This window comes from Pavona decussata, unplaced genomic scaffold, assembly GCF_977016875.1.
Source record: "Pavona decussata unplaced genomic scaffold, jaPavDecu1.1 SCAFFOLD_116, whole genome shotgun sequence".
Taxonomy (NCBI): Eukaryota; Metazoa; Cnidaria; class Anthozoa; order Scleractinia; family Agariciidae; genus Pavona; species Pavona decussata.
Genome location: NW_028145530.1, coordinates 40,068 through 58,353, shown reverse-complemented (window position 1 = coordinate 58,353; position 18,286 = coordinate 40,068). Strand labels below are relative to the sequence as shown.

The 18,286-nt window shown below is 37.5% G+C and overlaps 1 protein-coding gene across 2 annotated transcripts in view; it reads left to right on the top strand.

Annotated features, from left to right (window-relative positions):
• Positions 1-309: 309 nt before the first annotated feature.
• Positions 310-18,286, top strand: part of LOC146469820 (disco-interacting protein 2 homolog A-like) — a 48,434-nt gene continuing 30,457 nt past the window's right edge. Inside the window, exons 1-7 of one of the 2 annotated variants that reach the window (XM_085122794.1) lie at positions 310-400; positions 6,177-6,284; positions 8,406-8,471; positions 11,927-11,983; positions 14,169-14,309; positions 15,394-15,687; positions 17,383-17,435. In XM_085122794.1, the coding sequence (XP_084978920.1) occupies positions 325-400; positions 6,177-6,284; positions 8,406-8,471; positions 11,927-11,983; positions 14,169-14,309; positions 15,394-15,687; positions 17,383-17,435 (795 nt within the window). In that variant the 5' untranslated portion in view covers positions 310-324. Of the gene's footprint in view, positions 401-4,830; positions 4,942-6,176; positions 6,285-8,405; positions 8,472-11,926; positions 11,984-14,168; positions 14,310-15,393; positions 15,688-17,382; positions 17,436-18,286 lie in introns of those variants that run through there. The other variant, XM_085122795.1, reaches the window with a different exon arrangement.

The window sequence follows — 18,286 nt, the reverse complement described above, 5'->3', positions numbered from 1 at the left end:
ATTTCTGAGGCTTACATTTACAAATTACCGTATACCTATCAATATATGATATATCGCGTATATATTGACATGTTTACAAACGTAATGCCATGCGTGAGAAGACGGACTGGTCGCTCTTTCAAAATTAACCAATCAGATTCCTTGTTTAGTGTTTATATTACCGGTGGCTGCTTACTAGACTTGGCAGCGGTATAACAAATGTAGACTATACAAATTGCCCACCTTCATATAAATGCTGTACAAATCCGTTGTTTTACTTTACAAATCTCTTCCAAGTTTGCACTTTGGGTAGCGTACGTCTTGGGGCGAAGTACAGCGTTCCAAATGGCGTGGATTTTTAGCACGCTATTTAGATATTCATTCTACGATTCTACGGCGTCCGGAAATGCTAAGGATACAGGTGCGTATGTCAATTTGAAGCAATTTTTTGGATTGAGTTCCAGTAGCTTAGTGTACCTGTGTATTACAACCAGCTAAAACCTAATATGCTATAAAATAGCGAGTTGAATAATTATTTTAACACACCCAATTTTGTTTCATTAGTTGGGGAAGCACGTTGCTAGTAAGTGACCTGAGATATATTCAAAAAGCCCATAAGATATTTAAATGCTCTCTTAAAATCGCACCATGTACACAATGTTCATCGATGTGTGAGCGGTGCATCAACGATACAAATTCTTGGCATTCTTCGCCGAATGCAAACTTATCTGTGATCTGAATTGTGTACAATGTCGCCAGTCTATCTTTTACCAATCATAGTTGTACAAAAAGTGCCGAAAGCTAGTCTTAATAAGCCGATTTATCATTGAACTGAAATTTAACTGTATGCCGTTATTCAAGAAGCTTGCAGGTTTCACGACGTCCCCATTGTTTGAAAACCATACCCTTCATAGCGGCATAGCTTATATATGGTAGTAGAGAAACCTTCCCCCCACCCCACCCCCCCCCCTTTCCCACCAGGTCACGACGTGGCCTCACTGTGTGCTTAGTCGAGATAACCGACCAAGGCAGAAAGGCTGACTGTACATCCGGGATTACATACATAATTTTCAAATTTTCTGGCCTTGAAAATATTCCTTCTCAATCGCAGCTGCATAATCAGCCTTTCCTCATTTGAGGTTACTGCAGCATTTTCTTAAATTTTCTGAAACGAGATCCGACAGAATCTGGCACCTTGTATTGTCCGATTGGCTCTTGCAGAAATTTATCTGAAGTGTTCAACTACCAGAAGAATACAAGAATTCTTTTGTACCTTCATGCGTCTATGTATATACAGACAAAGTGGAGCTATTGTATTTAATTATTACACTTTTACCAATTATTTCACGAGCGCACTTTGGATATGAGTTTATAGCGGATAGCCAACGAGGCACGCAGCGCCGAGTTTGCTATAGTCTCATGTCCAACAAACGCTAGTAGAAAACTTGTTCTATTTACAAACAACCAAGAAACATTACTTGATCTTGCTGATTTTATTTCGAAAGACCAAGAGCCGATTTAATGATCGCTATTTCTCACGCGTGGTATAATGGTTGATATCCCATGATCGCTAAGCCAATCAAAACTCTAGAAATGAATAATCCAATGATCCAGTTTTTATAAATGTATACCTATAAACTGGAAAAGTCAACCCACATTCACAGTGATTGGTAGCCTTTATACCTAGCCTTTCTTGTTGATTATGGATAATGCACACGGTAAAGTCGCGCAAGGAGAGCCGGAGTGAGAGACGAACCATATGCCCAGGGTTTAACATCTGCATCCTTGTTCCCAGGGTCTTTTAGAGAGGACCCTGGGAACGAGGATGTATAATCTGGGGCTCTGTACCGATGACGTAATTTGAGAATAAAGAAAGAAATTTAAGACTCTGCTTCTCGTAGTCTTCTCGTTCCAAGAGATGGCGTCTATCGTTTCGTAAGGTTGTGGTCTGATTTTCAGTAGGAATCTCTGCAGTCGTAACGCAGACGCCGCATTCGTGGGGAGACCAGTAGCAGCACCGCGAAGCAGTCGATCTGTTTGCTCAGGATACAGTTGGCTTAATTCCGGTATAATGTCTTGAAAGTGCTGATGTTCATTCTTAAAAAACGGGAGAAATTAAAAAAGAAAACGTCAAACAATGAAGTCAGCTTTAAGGCTCTAATATTGGCCAGCTATAATTTCTCCTTACAATGTCAGTACATAACCAAAGCAAGTGAACTAAGAGGACCCACCTTGTCTGGGCTAGCGGGGTTATCGAAGACACCACCTGTCTCATGAACATTACCGACAAAATTTTATGTATTGCCTGTGTCATTTACTGATTAATACATCATTCCCATTTATTCACCAGGCTTGACATATTTCATCACATTATTTCCATTGCGCATATGCCACTCATTGACATTCCAATCCTAGCAGTATGCAGGATGCATGTTTGTCCCATGAACCTAGTTTTATGGCCTTAGCTCCTACTGGAGTCTCCTGTAGCTCAGTGGTAGAGCATCCGAACTAGTCATCGGAAGTTCTTAGGTTCGACTCAGGTTCGACTCCTGCCGAGGAGCACTCGGATTTTTTTCTGAGTATGCCTGTGTCATTTACTACTCAGTGATTAATACATCATTCTCAAAATTTTATTGGCTTTAAATTTGAGTTAACACAGAAATATTCAGCTAGAATAGTCAAAATTGCTAGATAAACAACTAAGTGAGGTTTGAATCTCACTATCATTTTATACTACTGGATGGAGGAGTGCAGGGGAGGGACCACCATCTATTTTGTGGCGTTGGTGGGTCCTTTTCGAGTATAGTAGCTTTGACCTCTTCCGCAAATTCTCCATTTCAATGCGATAAGAAACATATGGAGGACAGTAACAACAATTCACATTTTGATCAGTATCAGTGCTGAAAGGGCTAAATCCCAAACAGCCTGTTGTACCGGACGTTCTTCAGTTGGCGAACGAGAACTGGAAAAAAATTAAGGTAATTCGTACTGACTCTTCTATGTTTTTGCAAGCCCAAGATGGCGCCCAAGTATTAAAAATATGACTGCACTACAGGCTGGTTCTGATTTGAGACTGCTTCAGCGTTAATTAGCCAACGAAACAGTGTTTTGGAATTATAGAGTTGTCGTTTCTATACTTAGGGTGGACCATCTGGTACGAATACATGGGCTTCCACTTTTTACGGAAACTTGGGAAATATAAGATCTCTTTACTAGCAGTGGTCCGTTTAAGGAAGGAAAACGTCTTTGAACCAAGAGAATCCTTGCTTGCAACGTTTTGAGAGACATGTAAATGTGACCACACAAAAGTGAAACACTTTTATCGAGCAAGATGAAAACCTCAATTCAATTCAATTCAATTTATTTACACTTATTACAACGAAATACAATATATTTTACAGAAAGAAAAAAATTAAACGTACAGAGCAATCTTTACTTAATGATTTTACTTTCTACGGAAGAAGTGCGTATTGGCCAAAGGAGCAAAGCTTTCGTGTTGGCCACTACCTCTGTGCAGTTAAATTAAATAGGGGGAAGAAGAATTTATAATACTGGTTGAAGAGGTCTGCTAGTTAAATTAGACTTGGGTTAGGAAAATACTACAACAGTAAGGGAAAAAGTGTTAACAGCAAATATATAAGTATATAGTATACGTTAATTTTAATTTTAATTTTTTTATGTTTGATTAACTTTTAATCGGGGATTAGCGTTAATCGCCTTTCGAACAACCGAGCCCGGGCCTGTAAGTTGGAAATGACATTTTGCACTGAGGTTTGTAACAAATGGAGACTCTTTGAAGAGGTAGCCGAGTAATGGGTTTATTCACTGGTCAGCGGAACTAACGTCGTTACGTTGCGTTCGTCCAGATGCACCGTTTGCAACGCGCGTCTCACATGGTTGGTCGAGAGGACAAAAGAACGAACAACAGTACAATGCTCCCAGCCCTTAAAAACAATGTAGCTGCAGGTTATCAGGGTCCAGTGAAAATAGAGCTTTTCAAAGTTGCAGGTCTATTGGAAGGGAATGCGTTTTGACTCAGAATTAAGCGGACAAGAGACTACCTCATAGTCTCTTGTAGCGGAGCGATCGTGCCGGATTCATTATCTTCCCTACTATTTGCAGTTGTCTGCGGGCTATAACCTTTTCCTTTGCTTCTGGCATTCACACGTTAAAGAAAAAATAATAACCATGAAAAACAAAACTAAACAATGAAAAGAATGAAAACTAGCTATTTGACCTTGAAAGTATCATAAAATATTTATAAGGCAAAATTATGAATATTTGCAATTGTTGAATTCAAGCTCCAAAAATGTAGATGATTCATTATCAGGGGAAAAAAATTATTCGTTGGCGTCAACTTACTCTTCGAAATAACATTTATATATTTATAAGGCGAAAAGAATAAACATTCACAATTGTTCAATTAATTCAAGCTCCCAAAATGTAAATGACCGTTATCAGGGTGAGAGAAATTCTTCGTTGTCGTCAACTCGTTCAAAAGTAGATACCTTAACTTAAGGTTATCGAATACTGAATATAATTCAAACGGAAGTTCCGTTTGAATTATATTCAGTATTCGATAACAAACCATGAGACCATTTTCAATTACTTCTTTTAGACAACTGACGAATTATCAGGGAATTGAAGCTGAAAGAAAATCGCCCTTTAGCATTGACTAAAGAAAGTGCGAAAAAATAATAAAAAACAAGAACCACGAGATACGTATTAGTATTATTATACATCCGAGTCGCTTTATTTCCGTGTGAAGCTAAAGTGTATTTTATGATAATCTAAACAAGCTAAATGACGTCACAGCAAAACGGTATTTTTCGAAAACAATTACGCTTCTTCGCCTTGTCACAAGCAAACTCAGATAACCAGCATTGAGTCGCACGTACGCTGTACCATTGGAAATGACGGAGTACAAGCGCTGGTCTTATCCACGAAATGTCCACTTCAACGGTAAGGCAGTCGAACAACTTCCTTTGTGAAAAGTTAAGGTGAAGATTAAGGGCATCGATATCCCACAGAGACGAGCCTTTATATCGAAACTTGCCGCGGTAAATAAAACCACGCGACATGTCGTAAATAACACGGAGATACAGTGTGTCACTAGCTCATCACAGATCCGCGAAGTTTTCATGTTTAAACTCCTTGTTTAAATTTTAATTTAGCGTATATAGGTAAAACTTTATTTGCGTATGAGCGTAGCCGTTAGAACGAAAATAGCTGTCTACTGGATTTTGAAGGTAGACGTGAAGGAATATAAAATTTCAGTAAAAGGAAACTCTATCCTCTTAAATTTTAATTCCATCACCAGTCTCCCAGCTCAGAGAAATATAAATAAATTCAAAACTGCAGAGGCCATAAAGTTCAATTCGCAATAACTTGAGTTTTGTCTAAACAAACATCTTGAATCAACTTAATTTTTTCAGAGGCCAATAATATGCATGTTCATATTTTGTGGTATTCTAGGTCCGATACAAAACCATTGCACCTGTCAATTGTAGTTTTTTTTGTCATGCTGACTTAGCGAATAAATTAACGTCTAGAAAATTTATGTCTAGAAAAATAAAGAAAAATTTAGCTAAATGTGTGTACCGATCGGGTGGGAAAAATCCACGAATTTCACTTAGAAAATAAAATGAATAAAATGAAATATGCGAGTCAGTGATCGCATGAGTTTGTGTGTATTTTGGTTTCGAGTAAATCCTCGACTTCGTTGTAAATTTTAAAAATATATGTATAGGGAGACTCATGCGTTTACCGTGTACGGTTAAAAAATGTCTAGTTTTCCTGTAAAGAGTGACGTACAGGAAAGTTAGTTTCCACGAAATTTCCCGTCACGTGCGTGACACTCAATAGTCACGCAAGACACCTCAGTGCGTTGATCGCCTTTTTCTTTTCTTGGTATCGCAAAAACAAATTCGGAGAGTTTCGCAATTTTTTACTTGAACTAACTGGACTTTCTTGTGCAGTTATAAAATTTTACTTACTTATTTTTTCATGGAAAGGCGTTCGAGGGAATTTCCATGAGTGATCCTGTTGTACGCTGGGTAAGGTTCAGCGGCCCTGTCACGTGACTATTTGACTTACCGTACTTCCCTCGTCCTTGCGAGAGCGGTGCACGTAAACATTAGTGGAGCGAATTTTGCCTCGCCCACTTCATGCCGGAAAATTCCTTCTTTTTTTCGCAGAGCCACTGCTGCATTCACGACCAAGAAGTATGGCGGAACCTCCTGAGTCCTCTTTGCCGCCAGCGATTCTCGAAAAACTCCGTGAATTGAACACTGAGCTTGCCGAAGGTGAGTGACTTCGCGATCAAACTTTCCCATTTTTGGTAAGAGAGCGTTGAATTGTTGAAGTCGTTGAAATATATTCACGAATTTTCGAGTGTTTGGCTAGATTAGTTGCTAGGGTATCAAGATATCTTAGTTTGGTTGTGATATTGTCGGTCGTTGAAACAGTTGTCTGGGAATCCATGTTGTCCAGCGTGGTGAACTCGGATGATTGTTCAAGGAAATTGGCTTGTTGTGTCATCGCAACTCATTCCCTTTATAATCAGGGAATGAAAATACAAAGTCATGAATACTGTATATAAAGAGGTCTGGCCTCAGTGAGATCATAGTCCGCTGAAGGACTCTGTCACCATGAAAACGTTAAAATTGGACAATCTTAAGGACTGAAATTGAAGAGGCACATTGCGAAATTAAAGCTGTACTGCCATAGTAAAGTTATTTCGTCGAGTACAGAAGCTTACTTGTCATTCATAAGATGCAGGCTGATGTTTTGTAATTTTTAAATATCTGGTGTGTCCTGTTGGGAACACCACATGCTAGGTATTTTAAAAAATCGGCCGAACAATGCGAAAGAAGACTTGCAAGTTTTAGGGACAAGTTCAACTTAAAGCCGGTTAGCTGCAAATTTGACAAGTTGAAAATGACGAGCCCGTTGTTTTCAGACGGGAAGGCGTTACAGTTATTTCTAGGTTTTCTTGTATCTATGTTCAGTTTGTTTAAGCTTATTAAGTTATTTATTTGTGACTGTGTGAAATTTGTTCATAGTCATTCAGCACATTCTTCCATTTTAAGAAAATTACTTTGTTTGCTGCAATAAATTAATGTTGATGCAAAATAATCAATATATGGTAATTAAGAGGTCCCCTAATTTAAATGATGATACGTAAAACTTTCAGTACATGTAGGTGCTTCTGTTTCCTGAAAACACCATTTCTTGTCGCTTATACATGTAAGTCTTACACCGATACACGTTAGCTTACCTCATGAATATTTGAAAGGACGGAAACTGGTAAATTATGTCACAAATTGCCTGTGTAATATTGTGTAAGCCCTTTACATGTACATGTACATTTACATGTATACTATGTTGACATTTTTTAACACTGCTAGTAACGGCATAAATTATACTTGTGGTGAGAAATATTTTCAAAGGAAAAAGTTTGTCAAGAATAAGAAAATTAAGTATACAGTGCTAACCTGAATCATATTCATTTTTATAGTTGGTATGTAATATGATTAAAATAATCTTCCATGATCAGTTGCCAACAGCAGGGTGCACAGTTTTATAACAATACCGCATTCTTTGCCGCCAAGTTCATGCCTTTTAATTTTTGATCAATAAACTTTGTTTATACATGTAGTGTTCAAATCAAATGTTGGGTAATCAAACTTGAACACCTACGGTACATGTATTTGAACTCAATTGAACACTAAGCTTTCAATTGGGTTCAATAGCGAACGTACACACGGTGCTGGAAATAACAGTTGGTAATGTATGCATACGTATGACTGTACATACTCACAAGGAAACTTGTCAATCAAACACAACTTGCTCCTGTCTGGCCTTGTAGCTTAGTCAGTAGAGCAACGGACAATCAAATCCGGAGATCGTGAGTTTGATTCCCGCCGAGTTCAAAGATTTTTTTCTTTGCCCGGTGTGATCTCCCATTTCCTTACTAGGGCTAAATTGCTCTGTATGAAATTCATGGTTCACTTTTAATTAGCTTAACATACACTGCATAGTTAATTCTCTGACCAACAAACACAATTTAAGATTTGATTTGTTGGCACAATACACTGAAGTGTGGTACACTTCTACCTGTGTATTCCAACAAATAAATTAATTCATAACTGTCAGACAAAAGCAATATAGGGTAGTTTCACATGTTGAATTGGGTTTGGCTTGATGGAATTCAGTTGCTTGAGCTTAGAATTGAACTGGGTATTTGAAGGTCTATTGACAAGTCTATTAGTTGCCCACAATGCTATTAAATATAAGATCACCATCATCTCCAGTGCATTGCATTCTATCACCAGCCCTACCCTTACAAAGTTTTTTTTGCTTACTTACTAAGAGGTGTTTCAATGGTAAGTGAATAAAATTGCTTCATTTTACCTTCTTTGCAGGTGATATTACTCAAAAGGGATATGAAAAGAAAAGGGCAAAATTATTGGGCCCTTACCTGTCAAGAGGTGAGTCTTTATAAACGTAGTGGCAGAGTTGCTAAAATGAGCCATAAAGTCACCATTCCTTTGCAGCTGATATTTGCAGGTCTGCCACTCAACTTTGCCTTAGCCAGGCCTGTCATTGGTTGCTTGTATCGTACTGTTTTGCCTCCAGGGGCACTACAGTGAGAGTAGTTACATAGGTTCTACCGTCACCCATGACTTGCTCCTATTTGTCGTTGTTTGTTAGTTGGTAGAGCAACAGTGTTCAACTCCGGAGGTCAGGGTTTGATTCCCACTGAGATAAAATATTTTTTTCTTAGCCTTGTGTGAGCTCCCAATTCTCCTTACTAGGGCTAATGCTCAGTGAGAAATTCATAGGTTCACTTAGCACAACAACATACAGTGTACATGTACAGTGTATGTACAATGCAGAGTTAATTCTCTGATCCATCTTGCAGCGAAGATAGTCAGCTACTGTGCACTGCACTTAGGCTTAAATATAATGAAAAGACAGAATTAAATTAAAAGAGTGATTATTGCTGACAGTGTTTTGTACCTTTAGTTAGTAAATATTATTTATTCCTGGAAAGGAGCAATTTCATGCGTGTAGTTGTTGTACACTGGGCCTCAGGTATTTGTGAAGAATTAAGCCATTTTCAGCAGAAAATGTTATATTAACATCGTAGGCAGGTTTACAGTATTTGTGACACAAGCATATTCATAAGAACGATGGATTTTGTAAACTGAAGCAAGACAAGCATGAGCTTACATTGTGAGCACAAGAAAAGCATACTATATCTTTCCCTTTTTCTTCTGGGGTACATGTACATGTAAGGTAAGGTAAAGCTGCAAACTTGTGCTATGAGCCTAACTGCATGTAAGTGGCCCACATGGTTGGAACTTAACCCGGTTTCTGTAGCGTGAAGCCACTGTGAATATTGCTTCTATCCCCCCCCCCCCCCCCCTGGATGGGATGTTAGTGTTATTGCATGTCCACCCCAAGCAGTATGTTGCCGGTATCCATTTATGCACCTGGGTGAAGAGAGACAATGTGGAGCAGCAAAGTTTTTGTCTAAGAAAACAACATGACAATCCACCGATCTTCCAACTACGTATAAAAGTCTGCCTGAAAGTCTAACAGATAACACTGTACATTGCTGCATCATATTTATTATGCTTGCCCAAGTTATGATCGAATTGTTACACAACTGGTGTATACTAGGAGGATGCAAGCATTATCACACGTACAGTACAAGCAAAGCAAGGAATAATAATAATATTACTATTCATTATATAATTATCATCTCCAATTTACACTGCAGCTGACAACATGTGTAGTTACATGTACAATGTACAACTTTGAACTTATTTATAGTCGGCCCACATGATCGGATGTGATTTTTTTTGTAACCTTTCATTATTTAGCAAGCAAAACCCTAATGTGTCCCCTTAAGGGGTCATTAACTTAATACATGTACCTTTTTCCAGCTATAACAACCTTTTTAATTTTTTCAGTATAGGGGTTAATATTTCTTTAGAATTTGAGTTAGTTGAGCAACCTAGCCTGAAGTCTGTAATTTAGGAGTCTGGGACACATTAAGAGTCTTCAAGAACCAATACTGGTTCATCAGACATGTAAACCCCAAAAGAATTTTAACTTTTTAAGTGTAATAAATATTGTAGCTTAGAGCTGCTAACTAAGCTTTAGAAAGCTCTGGCTCCATTAAGGAAACTACTTGTAACCAGTTAAGAACAGAAGAAGCCTTCAGTTGCCGTCTTTAAGTCATTTCAGACTCCAAGTAGACGTTAAGTATTAGGTGGCTGTCTTCACTGTATTTGATTGCTGGGCATAATGGCCAGCTGGCAGCTACAAATGTACCAATTCCCTTATCTTATCTAAGCCCTTATCTAAGCTTAATGATTGTCTTAAATATGCTACAGGTACAGCTGTATGTGTTTGTTCAACCTCTTGGAAAACTGCTGATTAGAACAAGTGTTATTCTGTGAATTCAAAACACTTCAAGTCATGCATGACAGTGGCATTTTAGCTGCTCAAGTGAATTGTACTAATCAATTATGATACTGTCGAATGAATGTTTAAGCTGTAATAATATTATTTATGCTCTGTATAATGTTGTGCCAGTGATTTTGTAGGTTACTTTGACAGTCATTCAATTTCGTCTATATTTGCTTGTAATGAGGAATGTCAATAACTGCAATAAGAGTGAAATTATAAAAACCACAAGTTCACCGTTGAAGTGCAAGGCAAAATGATTTTTTTGTACTCCATTGTTGACTTACATTAAGGTGCTGAAATTAATATTCCCAAGTACATGTACAGGGCAAAAAACAATGTTAATACTCACTTTTGAAGTTCTGTCCCCTGAGAGAAGAATTCCTCCACTTGAGGTAACATTTTAATTTCATATACAGGATCTCTTTGTCAGAAAGAAATTAGTGCAGTGCCATTATTCTTGGTACACTGTAGCACAGACATATTTTATGACTTGATTTGTAAGTTGCATGCAATTATGTGATGTGATATTGTGAATTGATTGGACAGCCAATGAAAGTATTGTTCAATTTATCTGATATTGCTCCTCATAACTTCAATGAAACAATATTAATCATCTTATAAATTAATGAGCAATATTTAACAGAAAATTATATTGCTGTTACTTTGGCACACAAGGCTGCTAGTCAACAGTGCAGGTACATGTAAGAAATAATTGCAAAATTAATTTACAATGATGTTCCTTTATAATATAAAATAATGTGTCTTCAGTTCCAACAACCACCAGTTTTACTTACAGTGTAACTTGAATTTGTTGTCTCAAAGTTTTTGGTGGAATTTACAATGTATTGAATTTCTTTATTTACGTGCTTTGTAGTCAGTACTTTAGGAATATTTGAGTATTTATTTTAAAATTTATTGTGAATTAAGTTTTGCAGCTATAGCAATGCTGTTTATTGTTTTTTTTTTTTTAAGTCCATGGTTTTTTAGTTTGAAGCTGTTGCAGTCCTTTTGCTATGCTGCATGTATAAGGTGGCTGTAACGTTTGAGTCTGTGAATTAAATAATTAAAATCCTAACATTTTGACCATTCTAAATGAAAGCTAATATTGAGTGTTCAGCTCTATGTTCCTGTGGTGCTGTTGATTTGATCCTACACAACCTTGGTGGTTCTACAACTTTTGAGCTTGTTTATGTGAAAATTAAAAAAATTAACCATTCGTATTGAAAGCTACTGAGTAGTTGTTCACATTGGTGTTGTTTGTTTTGCATTTCATTTGCATCTTAAAAAAGAGTTTACTCCTGTACTTAGTATTATTTTGAGCTTGATAATCCTGAGTGAAAGAGTAAATACAGTCTCTTTTTAAAAGTTCTTGGAATACAATATACAGTTTTGGAATATCATCTTGCTCTCCGTAGTTATGGTAATAACATTGGTTTAAATAATATTGTCTTTCCTTTTTTAGATTCTAATGTTGCTTCTCCAGGCAGTCCAAACATGAGCAGTGATCACTACAGCGCTGGTAAGTCGATAAACTTGAATCTGAAAACATGGGAAATGTGCAAAACAACAGACAGTCTTACCAAAGGAAGGGTCTATTAAACCTTCAAGATCAGATTGAGACGTTTCATGACAGGGATTTGCGTTAGTATAATATTCTGACTAACACTGTTGCTTATTAATCAGTGATCATTGACATCGATTCACCCTACTCTAGAATGCTCAACTTGTATTTTACTATGTGTCGATCTTTAAAAGGGAATAGATGTTTGTTCAATGTTGTGTGTAGTGTCAAGACAGCATGGTTAAGTTTCCTTGTACACATTTTGACATGCATGCCATCTACAAGTTATAAAACATTTATGCCTAATACATTCACATGGACTGCGACACATGACTTGCCATTTTTAGCCCTGATATTGGAAAGCAAAGTTTGAATAATATTAAGACTGGATTGTGACTTGCAGAGGGAAAAAATTATAGAAACAAAAACTGTCTAAATACATTTAATTCTGGCGTATTTTAATCTTTTCTGCCCCAGAAAATCAAGAATAATCTTGCATGTTAGTCATGAATGACCTTCTGTAATTGTGGTGCATTTTATTTCAGACTGTGTTCCACAATAATTCAAAGTTGTTGTTGTAAACAGTCAAGTCGAGAATAGTTTTAAGATGTACAGCTACATGACTTTTTATGTACATGTATACGACTTGTTCAAGAATGCCATCATTGTGTACATGTATCTCAATCACTGTTAGAGTAAGATGAAATTCTGGATGAAATTATAAATTTTAAAGAATCAAGGTCTTTAAGCCTCTAATAACTAAAACTGCATTGCAGTAATATTTACCCTTAGTAATACCAACTGCTTAAGTGTTATTCTGTGTATAACAGTAATTTTGTTTCTGCAAGTAAAGTTTATCAAAGGTACACACATATATACATTTGTACATGATTGTGATTGAGAGACGAGGACATACATTGTGTACAGATCAAGGTGTAGTGTTTACAGTAGTCAAGATTGTTGTGCCCCACGGAAAAGCCCCCACCAACACTTGAATACAGCTACATTATTACTACATTATTTTTGTAGTTCAATGTTAGCAATGTTATTTTAGCATAGTTCTAATTAACCTCGTAGATTCCAAATGCATACATGTACTACATGTAATTACATGTAAATGAATACAATTGTAGGTAACACATTTAAAAATACATGAATGTACGTTTTGCGTTGTAGTAGTTACGTTTTATGTTTCCCTAACATTACAAGTGTGATCTAGAGTTGAAAACATTTTTCCTTGCCAAGAAGGACAACTCATTCCTTCTAAACTTTTATTTCAAGTTGATATTTTGCAGAACTGCTAGTTAGCTTAGATGTTTTAGTCAAGGCATATAATCCTTTTGCATATACAAGATACTGTACCTAAAAATGTGATATTTACAGTACATTTACACTGTATGTCTTAATACGTAATTCATCTACAGTCTACAGTGTGTGTCAGTTGATTTCAAACCACAATAACAAGATCTTCTAAATTCAAACAAACTTTGGCCCTGTCCAAAATTTTAGAATAGTTTTTCTGTGGAGTACATGTACATGTGTACCCGAAATGTTTTATTAGTAAAAGGTGACCAGCTACATGTAATATTTCATGTTTTGTTTTCCCTTTTGGGAATTTCCCCCAGGGGAACTCTTGTGTACCACAGTGCAATTATTATAAGTATAAACAGGATTCTGTTTCACAGTTCTCAGGAGGCTACACTGTAGGAATTTGAAGTACTGTTAAGGAAACTGAGATGTCCAGAGAATGGGTATTTATAATTATATATACAGGTTTACACCCAAATCCCAAATGGCCAATTTTGTTAATCAGCTGATGGCATTTACTGCCCCTTTCAATAACATGCAAACTCTGAACTTCAAAACCCAACTAACGATGCATGTTTTTCTGCCGTCAATCATAATTATTGTGGCAAACACCTGATGGCCGCAAAAATAAAGAAACCAGCAAAGTGGATCGAAATCCGTCAATCACAGCATAAAAAAAATGTGACTGTGACCTTTCGGCCCCATTGAGCCAAACATCCTTGTTTTCTAAGAGGTCCACTGCACTGATTGATAGCAGTGAAAGTCTTAATGAAGGTCTTTTTATACCCACAATACTGGCAAAATAACTAACTGTTATTCTTTTCATTGTGTTAAGTTCAAAGGTCAGAGCAACTTCAGGCTGCTTTAGCCAAAAGATTCACAGCGCAAGATCCTGATTTACCTGCACCTTTCAAGAGGCAGTCACTTATGAGACGGAAACCTGTTGAAAATGGAACACAACAGCAACTTCAACGAGGTATTACATACTTTCAAGTCTACATCACATAATAATTATATCTATAGAAAAGCGTCAATGTCTCTGTTGCCGAGTCACCTGCAGCAAGTTTAATAAAGTACAGTGAACAGTGCTTTTGCAAATGCCATTTTCTACTCATAATAAAAAAAATCATGAAGTACAGTTAGAACCTCACCTTAATCCCACCCAATTTATGGGACAATAAGCAAGCGCGCGTGCTTCTCATGGTACTCCGTAGTGACGTAGGACTGATGACAGATAGAACCTCACCTTAATCCCACCCAATTTAGGGGACAATAATATCATGAACCAGGCTGGCCTTGTTTTATAGCTGGGCTGACTAAGTTTGCTGAGATCTCGGTATATCTTTTAAACACAACTTAACAACTGCGTTGCTAAGTGGAGGCTGGGTGCCTGTGATACCTAGGAGCTTCCACTATTGGCAGCCAGCTCCTAGAAGGAGACCGCTCCCATGGCTGGGAAATCCTGGCAACCCAGCCATGAGCCCCCACGCGGCAGGGAAGAAAGCAGGCACCCGTCACACTGAGAACTTCAGTGGAAAAGGGGGAGGGAAGGGGGAGGGAAGAAACCGCTATAAACTGAGTTACAATGTTTGTGAAACGCCCACGCTGAAAAGCATGCTAAAAAGTACTAAATGTACTAGACCGCTAAGATGCATGCTGGTCCCAGAGCATAACGGGTCTTGGTACATGCGCATCTTGCAAACGCCGCTGGCCAGCGGGATGGAACAGGCACTCCTTGTTGTTAACTCCGTTAAATTGCATTTAACTGCATAAAAATCTACATTAATATAATGATGTGATTACATGAGAACTGGACCAGTGTGGCTAGCCGGTATCCCAGGCTGAGAATTTTCCCTGTACCTGAGTCGGGCTGGCTCACCTCATGCAATACTGGGCAGAAACTCATCTTGAGTAGTAAACTGAGCTAACCCGACTCATGTAATCAGTCTCTAATTTGACCATTATTGTTGTATTAAAATAATATAATTTATATGCAATAATTGCCTCTCAGTTGCTGTATATAGCTATAATTAATTATCTAACTCATGCATTTTGTTTAGGGTCTGTCTCCTCACAAGATTCAATTGGAAACATTCCCCCAAGTGACTATACTCCACCAGGATCCATTGACTCTCGCAATTCCATTCCTCGAGCGGGTTCCGAGGAATTCCCTGCTCCTCCTCCTGACAGCATGGTTTTCCAACATCGGCACAGCTCTAGCAGTTTCCCCCCTGTCACCCCTCCCCCAGACTTAACAAGACAGGCTCCTAGCCTTGCTGATTCCAAAGGAAGTAGAGTGATGCATTTGTCGTCAGTAAGAACAATAGAGGATGATGATGATGGACAAGTTTCAGGTCAGTATTCTAGATAATGTTCATTATTTTGTACATCTCACAGTTGTCATTAAGGGCTGTAAGCCATTACACCTGTTCTTGCTGAATACTCTTGAAAGAAGCTTGATGTTACAGGTGATCCTGGCTGTTGTAGGTTCATTGTACACACAAAGCAGCAAGATTGTACTGTAATGGATGTGAAGCTTGGTGCAATATGTGACTAAAAACTTAATATTTTTGTACAATAACAAGGTTCCTGAATTTTATTGATTTAGGCTTTACATGTACATGTATGTACACATATTATAGGCATGTACAATATAATTATTCTCATGCATAGTGTTTTTGGGGTTACTCATAGGATCCCAAAAAATTAAATGTAGCTTGGCAATCCCTAAAAAATAAATTCAATAAAACTTGATGCAAATATTGAATTCAGTAACATTCCAAAAGTAATTAATATACAATGTAATTACTTTTGGAAGTACAGCAGTAGCATCCCTGTAATGGTACTTTCATCTGAGCATGACCAGAATGCTGATCAATGAAGTTTTTAATTCACCAAGAGTGCTGGATAAAAACAGACAAAAGACGTATTTGTACAGGCTGGGTTAACCTTAACCTGAAGCAAAATATTCACAGATACTGGTCAGTGAGAAGATGAACTTTTCACAACTCTGTGTAAATTGTCTTATTTTAGGATTCAGCACTTTCCCGCTAGCAATTGTGAATATTTTGCTTCAGGTTGAGGTTAGCCCTGTATGCATGTAAATGCATCTTCTGTCTTTTTATCCAGCGGTCTTTGTGAATTCGAAACTGGACTATTGGGTAATAAAATATTGGATGTTGTCATCAAACAGTCATTTGAATTTGTACAAACACTGTACATTCCTTTTTCTGGAATGGAAATTTAATATTGACAGGACTTACACTGTACATTGTAAAACCGGTGGTCATTTTTTCCCTGTTGAAATCTATTTCCATGGATCTTGTCCTTTAGTGTAACTAGTATAAATATTATTATTGCAGTACTGTATGTAATTGACAAAACTGTACAAATCAGGAGTTTCATTAAGGGCCAAGCACTGGGCATGTTGACCATCTGTGAACATGACTTTGCCCAGCTGCTTTTAACATCTCATCTGACTTTTTCCATAAAAGAACTTATCCAAGTTAACTATCCTGCCCAGGTGTACTTTAACCTTTTGGCCACCTGTTCAAAATGTTAATGAAACCCCTGCAAATACATGTACAGTAGTTTGAACTTATGTTTAAAAAACGAGCAGGAGTGTTTTATCAGGATTTAAAACCACAAGGTACGCCTCGTGGTTTTAGACCTGATAAAACATGTGCTGTAAGTTTTTTTGAACGGCTTCAAAAACATTCCTGGAAAAGCATGGGTCAAAAGAGCTCATAACAATGATGCTTTTGTGAATGTTGGAAATTTATACGAGAAAAACACAGCATACTAATGAGGAGTGTTTTATCAGCTGATAAAACCGGTCGTCTTCTAATAAGGAGGAGGTTTATCAATATCAAGTCACTGATACCATTTGATAGGTCAATGGGCTTATGAATTACATGTATCAATAAGTTTTTGAGTGCTGTAGGATTCAGTGTACTTACCCATTTTGCTTCCATGCCATTGTGGTTACAGTGGTACTGTACTTAAATTAAGAAAAAAAAAATAATTGTTTGCTTTCCTGTCTTTTGCAGTGGCAAGCAGTCGAGTATCAACCAAAATTCAACAACTTCTAAACACATTAAAGGCAAGTCATAACATACATGTACAGTACAACTTTATTCTGATTAAAAATACAAGTTTCAGTGTTTTCTTGTGAATTTCTTGTTCTTTTCACTGTATCTTTCAAAGCCAGTTACATACTTTTAGTATAGTATAAATTAAAAGAATGAATATTTTGTATAATAATTATAATTTTGTTTTTAAAGTATTAATTTATCACTTAAATTACAACAACTCACTCTGTCTCCTGTCATGATTGAAGTCTACAGTTACACTGTAGTGCGGGTTTCCATATTCTTTCACACACTCCCCTTTCACACCAAGTTGAGTTTTTGTAGATGTCAACAGTTTCACCTGTAGCTTAGCCTGGGTGCAAAGTCATTGTTTGTCTGTGATTGGTGAATTTCAATCCACTTCACTGGTTTCTCTGTTCATGGTTGCATGGGTATCAATCTATTCTATTTTGACAGGATTACATTTGAACACTGCATTAGAGTTAAACCAAAATTAATGTACAGCTGTATGAAGGGTTTTTGACTTAAAAGTTTCTAGCAAATCCAGATTGATCATTTTTGCTTCCTTCTGTCCCTCCCTCCGCCCATGTATTTCATTCCATCCACCCCTCTCAGCCTTCCTTTACAATGCACCGCAGCCTTGTTCTTCTCATTCCTCCCTGCCCTTTCTCTATAGTTACCCCTCCTCTTCATTGCCTCTCTCCTCCCTCCCCACTCTCTTACCCTTCTTTATCCAGTTTTCCTCCCTTCCTTCTCCACATTTCACCCTCCTCCATTCATCTCCTTCCTCCTTCCTCCAACTTTCCATCTCTTTATTCACCCTCCCCTTTTTCACCCCTCCCTCCACCCCCTTACCATTCTT